Source organism: Sebastes umbrosus, chromosome 5 (genome assembly GCF_015220745.1).
Source record: "Sebastes umbrosus isolate fSebUmb1 chromosome 5, fSebUmb1.pri, whole genome shotgun sequence".
NCBI classification, from domain to species: Eukaryota; Metazoa; Chordata; class Actinopteri; order Perciformes; family Sebastidae; genus Sebastes; species Sebastes umbrosus.
This window is the reverse complement of record NC_051273.1, coordinates 21,608,740-21,615,083: the sequence shown is the minus strand read 5'-3', so window position 1 is coordinate 21,615,083 and position 6,344 is coordinate 21,608,740. Positions and strand designations below refer to the sequence as shown.

At 33.8% G+C, this 6,344-nt stretch overlaps 1 protein-coding gene across 5 annotated transcripts in view; it reads left to right on the top strand.

Moving 5' to 3' along the window:
- The first annotated feature begins 2,437 nt into the window (after window positions 1-2,437).
- dot1l (DOT1-like histone H3K79 methyltransferase) overlaps window positions 2,438-6,344 on the top strand; it is a 32,346-nt gene continuing 28,439 nt past the window's right edge. For 4 of the 5 annotated variants that reach the window (XM_037769639.1, XM_037769642.1, XM_037769638.1 and 1 more), the window contains exon 1: window positions 2,438-2,847. In XM_037769639.1, the coding sequence (XP_037625567.1) occupies window positions 2,767-2,847 (81 nt within the window). In that variant the 5' untranslated portion in view covers window positions 2,438-2,766. The remainder of the gene's footprint in view (window positions 2,848-6,344) is intronic. The other variant, XM_037769637.1, reaches the window with a different exon arrangement.

The following is a 6,344-nucleotide window of genomic DNA, read 5'->3' as shown; positions in this document are numbered from 1 at the left end:
AGAAATCCATGTTTTAATGTTACATAAACCTGTATTTTATTTAACCTATGTTGTTAAGCCCACATTATGGAACATTTATAGTTTTTTTATTGTTTATGAAGACTTGCCTTTTTAAACCCTGTTAGAATTGAGGCAATGGGACAAAACTGTTCAACCTTTTAACCACAATGTTCTTCTGTAAATACTCCAGTCAGACCGTGTCCTCATTTAGGACTTTGATAAGTTCATGTCCATTGATCCAGATTCAGGTCAACCAGTGTCATGTTAGGAAATGCATTTACTAGTTTAAGTAGAAGGTTCGAGGTTCTTTATTTGTCATTTGTCAATTCCAGCAAAGCAGTCATTGGCAATGAAAATCTTTCAACAATGCTCATAAAATATGTATATATAAAAGGGCAACTCATACAAGTAAATGTAAAAGCAAAATGATAATCTAAGGCATAAAATAGTGCAGTTAAAATAAATATAAACATAAGTAATTATAAAATGGTAATGTAGATTTAAATTTGTATTTTTGTGGTTCAGATGGGAAACTGAATGTAAACAGGGAGTAGTATTTATATGCATGATGAGAAGTAATCTATGTACACAGAGGTGTAAACAGGAATGTTGTATGTAATAATGAGAAGTACTAACAATATATATACAGAGATGTTAACAGGAATGTAGTATGTACATAATGAGAAGTAAAGTATACAAAGGTAAATAAAGTATAAAGTGAAAATGGTAGAGTGCCTCAATCTGAGTTCAGTATTTATAACTGTCTATATATAAATATATATATATTATATTATATATTATATATATATATTATATATATTATTTTATATATATATATATATATTGAGATATTGAGATATATAGGTATATATTGATATAGATATGAAACCAGAGCACCAGGAGTAAACTACAGTAGTCTACCTTTCTCACAGCTGACATTTTACTTATCACATACATGTGTGTAATCAGCATTAACAAGCATGTGTATTTCATATAGACATGGTAGTTCTAGGACCCAGGTGTTGTCTTGTGCAGGAGAGACTAATTAAATCACAGAGGTCTAGAAAAAATAACACAGAGTTTATAGTTGTGCAGATGTTCTATTTATGTGTGTTGGTCATTTATAACGGCAAACTCTGCAATAATCTGCAGTGCAAAAATGCAACTTTTAGCCTGATTTTGATCACTGACATTTGAATAATTTAGAATGATATAATATAATGTATAATTAAATTGTCTAAAAATGTGTATGCAATGCCCTCATTATGTGACTGAAAACTTAAATCTATTATGTATTAAAGGCTGATTAGTCTAATTAATTGATTTGATTAGGAAAATAGGTCAAGTCATTGTAATCATCAGTAATCATGGCTTAAATTCTAACTTTTATATATATATATTTATATATATATATAATATATACAGTACATATAATATATATATATATATAATATATATATTATATATAATATAAATATATATAAATATATATTATATATATATTATATATATATATTTATATAATATATAATATATATATATTATATAAGTCTGAAAAATGTCTGGAAAAAAAAGTCTGAAAAATGTCAAAAAAATGTCGGAAGAAATAGAGTCGGAAAAAATTCTGAAAAAAAATGTCGGAAGAAAAAATGTCTGACAAAAAAGTCGGAAAAATGCCTGAAAAAAAAAAGTCGGAAAAATGTCAAAAAAAATGTCAGAAGAAATAAAGTCGGAAAAAAATCTGAAAAAAAATGTCGGAAGAAAAAATGTCTGACAAAAAAGTTAGAAAAATATCTGGAAAAAAAGTTTGAAAAATGTAAAAAAAAATGTCGGAAAACTATATATACATAAATACTGTTATATATATATAGTTTTATAGGCTACATATACATATATACTGTTATATATATATAGTTTTATAGGCTACATATACATAAATACTGTTATATATATATATAGTTTTATAGGCTACATATACATATATACTGTTATATATATATATATATAGTTTTTATATATATATATATATATAGTTTTTTATATATATATATATATATAGTTTTATAGGCTACATATATATATATATATATATATATAGTTTTATAGGCTACATATACATATTTACTGTTATATATATATAGTTTTATAGGCTACATATACATAAATACTGTTATATATATATAGTTTTATATATATATATATATATATATATATAGTTTTTTATATATATATATGTAGTTTTATCGCCCAGCTCTACATAATTATTTCTGTATTGAGCTATTATTAAAAAAGTCGTGATGTTACTATAACTATGAACTATAATGCCGTCACGCGCCGTGGGACGGGGTGCTCGCTCGTGCTTCAGCGTTGCTGGCCCACGCGCACGGATCACCCTCTCAGTGACGTCAGCGGCCCCTCTGCCTCCCCCCCCTCCTCCTGCCATATTTATTCATGCCGGGCAAGATGGCGGCGCTACGGACGATGTGTTATTGCCAGTGGACATAAAAACAGGCATTTTATTCAAAAAGCAAGAGCCAGTCAGAAACATCCAGCCACGGGGACCGGATCACGGGGTATTTACCGAGTAACGAGCGTCGACTTTACGTTATATTACCCGCTGTTTCCCCCGTTTATTTCCTCTGAAACAACATGTTCAGGTCGTGTAGCTGCTCGGCTGCTCGCTAACCGACCGACCAGCTGGCTAACACAGAGCCGTACCGAGCTACCAGCAGCAGCTACCGCCGAGCCGCCACCGTGAAGCGGAGGATGGGAGAAAAGCTGGAGCTCAAGCTCAAATCTCCGGTCGGAGCGGAACCCGCAGGATACCCGTGGCCGTTACCAGTATACGTGAGTGTTAACACCGTGAATCTCTCCGGTTACATGTGAACAGTTAGTCTCTGTTTGGTGTCTTTGTGTTAGCTAGCTTCTTCATGCTAACGGTGGCTAGCTGGAGGAGCCATGGCACGCTCGACCGTTGAATCAGGTCATTCTGGTCTGGTCTGGATGGTGACACACATGCTGCATCAGATAATACATATCTAGCTTGTTTTATTATAAACATATGGTACATTTGAGTCGAGTAAACGTTAATAGGTGGAGAGAAGTACTCAGGTATTGACACACAGGTGATAAAGAAGGTGTTTTGACTTAAAACAGACCACCAGTCTGGTCTGGATGGTGACAGACATGCTGCATCAGATAATAGATATCTAGCTTGTTTTTAACTTGTTTTATTCCTTTATTTATTATAAACATACGAGTAAACGTTAATAGGTGGCGACAAGTACTCTACAACCAAGCCAGATATTGACACCCAGGTGATAAAGAAGCATTATGTCAGTGTTACAGTAACTTTAACCTTAAAGTGTCTCAGGTATGATCCCTCATGTTCCTACTGAAACATACATAAATTAGGTCACAACTGTTTTTTTCTGCTCAGATTAACTATTTGATAAATGATCACATAGTTATGTATCCAGTTCAAATAGTGCAATTAAAATAAATATAAACATCAGTAATTATAAAATGTAAATTTTCTGGTCTGGATGGTGACACACATGTTGCATCAGACAGCTATTAGATATGTAGCTTGTTTTTAACTTGTTTTATTATAAACATACGGTACATTTGAGTATAGTAATGTTAATAGTACTCTACAACCAAGCCAGGTATTGACACCCCAGTGATAAGGAAGGTATTTTGACTTAAAACAGACCAGCATTCACATCCAGCATTGTGTCAGTGTTTACAATAACTTTAACCTTAAAGTGTCTCAGTTATGTTCCTACTGAAACCTACCTAAATGAAGTCACAACCTCTTTTTTCTGCTCAGATTTACTATATCTATATATATATATATATATATATATAGGTATTATATATATATATATATAGACAGTTATAAATACTGAACTCAGATTGAAGCACTTTACCATTGTCATTTTAGACTTTATTTACTTTTGTACACTTTACTTGTCATTATGTACATACTACATTCCTCTGTTTACACCTCTGTGTACATATATTTTTGTACTTCTCATTATTACATACTACATTCCTGTCTACACTTCTGTATATATTACTATTTGATAAACAATCACATAGTTATGTATGTAGTTATGTATCCAGTTCAAATAGTGCAATTAAAATAAATATAAACATAAATAATTATAAAATGGTAATATGAATTTGTAATTTAATGGTTCAGATGGGAAAACTGAATGTAAACAGGATGTATTATGTATTAATGAGAAGTACAAACAATATATATACAAAGGTGTAAATAGGAATGTAGTACATACATAATGAGAAATACTAAAAATATATGTACACAGAGATGTAAACAGGAATGTAGTATGTACATAATTAGAAGTAAAGTATACAAAGGTAAATTAAGTATAAAATGACAATGGTAAAGTGCTTCAATTTGAGTTCAGTATTTATAACTCTGTCTATATATATATATATTTGATAAACAATCACATAGTTATGTATGTAGTAGTTGTGTGTGAACTCTGTGAGGTTTCTCAATGCTGCAGGCTTGTGAATGTGCTCGTATTGCATTCCTCGAGTGCTTAGTTTGTGTGTGTGTGTGCGTGTGTGTGTGTGTGTGTGTGTGTTTTTATCTAATGGCATTCCCATGATTGAGACCAGCTGGTAGTGTTTAGTTGTTTTGAGCTCTGCACATTTATTTGATCCCAAATCTGTCAGTTGTTCTCATGGAACTTAAAAAACTAGCTGGCCTAGAAAGGGAGACTTCTTATTCTCTCTTACATGTGTACTGTAGTTGTATTTCCATGTCAGCACGTCAGTGTCTGGTTGCAGTTGACTCATTGAAGACAAACGGAAAGGGAAGCGGTTGCAAATCCTGTGATCTTTTTCAGTGGTGTATAGTTAACTTTAAATTGTGTTTCTCTTTTATAGTAATGTGCGGTGAGACTGACTGAAAAAAAAGCTAGATTTCTCAGCATGCCTGAATGGGGTCTTTTCTGTTCATCTCCTCTCCACCCACGCTGTACCTATAGTCTGGTATTCTGGTTATTTTAGTTCCAGCTATTAGTTTGTTTGTTTGTTTGTTTGTTGTTGAACTGAATGAGTTTCAGAGTTACTTGCAAATGTAATCGGCCACTCCTCGCTGCTTTGGCTGACGGTAGTAGACTCTCCCTTTTACACCAGGCCTCAATCTGATAACACTCAACAGTTCCTCCCTCCTGAATTTATTGCCTCAACCATTTCATTATGTTATGTTCTAGGGCTGTGTATTGGCAGGAATCTGGCGATACAATATGCATCATGACAGGGGTAATGAGTCAATATATTTGCAATACTGTAAGCAAGGAGATATATTGCTTTGTTTTGTAATTTAAGCCATTTTAGAATAGGCAAAAACAACAAATGCACGTTTTGCATGCAAAAAAACGACATGTTTTTTTGTCCCAAACTGCATGTGATTATCATAAAGTGGGCATGTCTGTAAAGGGGAGACTCGTGTGTACCCATAGAACCCATTTACATTCACATATCTTGAGGTCAGAGGTCAAGGGACCCCTGTCAAAATTGCCATTCCAGTTTTTCCTCGCCAAAATGTAGCGTAACTTTGGAGCGTTATTTAGCCTCCTTCCCGACAAGCTAGCATGACATGCGTGGTACCAATGGATTCCTTAGGTTTTTTAGTTTTTTAAGCCAACGCATGCTAAAACCTCGGAGTGATCAAATAGCAGTCAGGATTTTTAAACAGGTTAATATAAAATCGATACAGCGTTTTGGAGAATCGATCAATCGCACAACATAATATCGCGTGTATCAATGTTTTCATACACCCCTATCCTGGTCCAAATAAACTCAAGAGCAAGCATGTTAGGTATTTATACTGTTTAATATACTGTTGACCTGCATGACAGCTATTTATACTGGGACTAGGTTTTGAATTAGAAACAGCTGATAGCATGTGGAGTTCTGCAATATGGAGCCTATTCATGTGGCGGTGCTCTCCTCCTGTTTTCAAAGGGGAAAGACTTCCTCTCTGAGCTCCCTTCCTCTCATGTCCATATGGTCAACTCTACAGGGAGGAGGACAGAAGAGACTGCTCCTCTTCAGCAATGCTATATTAATAGAATTCAAAAACACATGCCAGTGTGTGTTTTCCCCAGTCACGTTTTAAACTGCTTGTTGGTGACAACAGATCCCGCTCCATGTAGATTAATTCTTCACTCCCACAGAGCATGAACACAGCGCTGACTGTGTTGTGATACACACAACATGGCTGTTGTACAGGCTGTTGCAATATAAGGCTTGCTTTTATACTCTAATCCAGCCCCCAAGATGAAGCCCATAAAAATACTTTT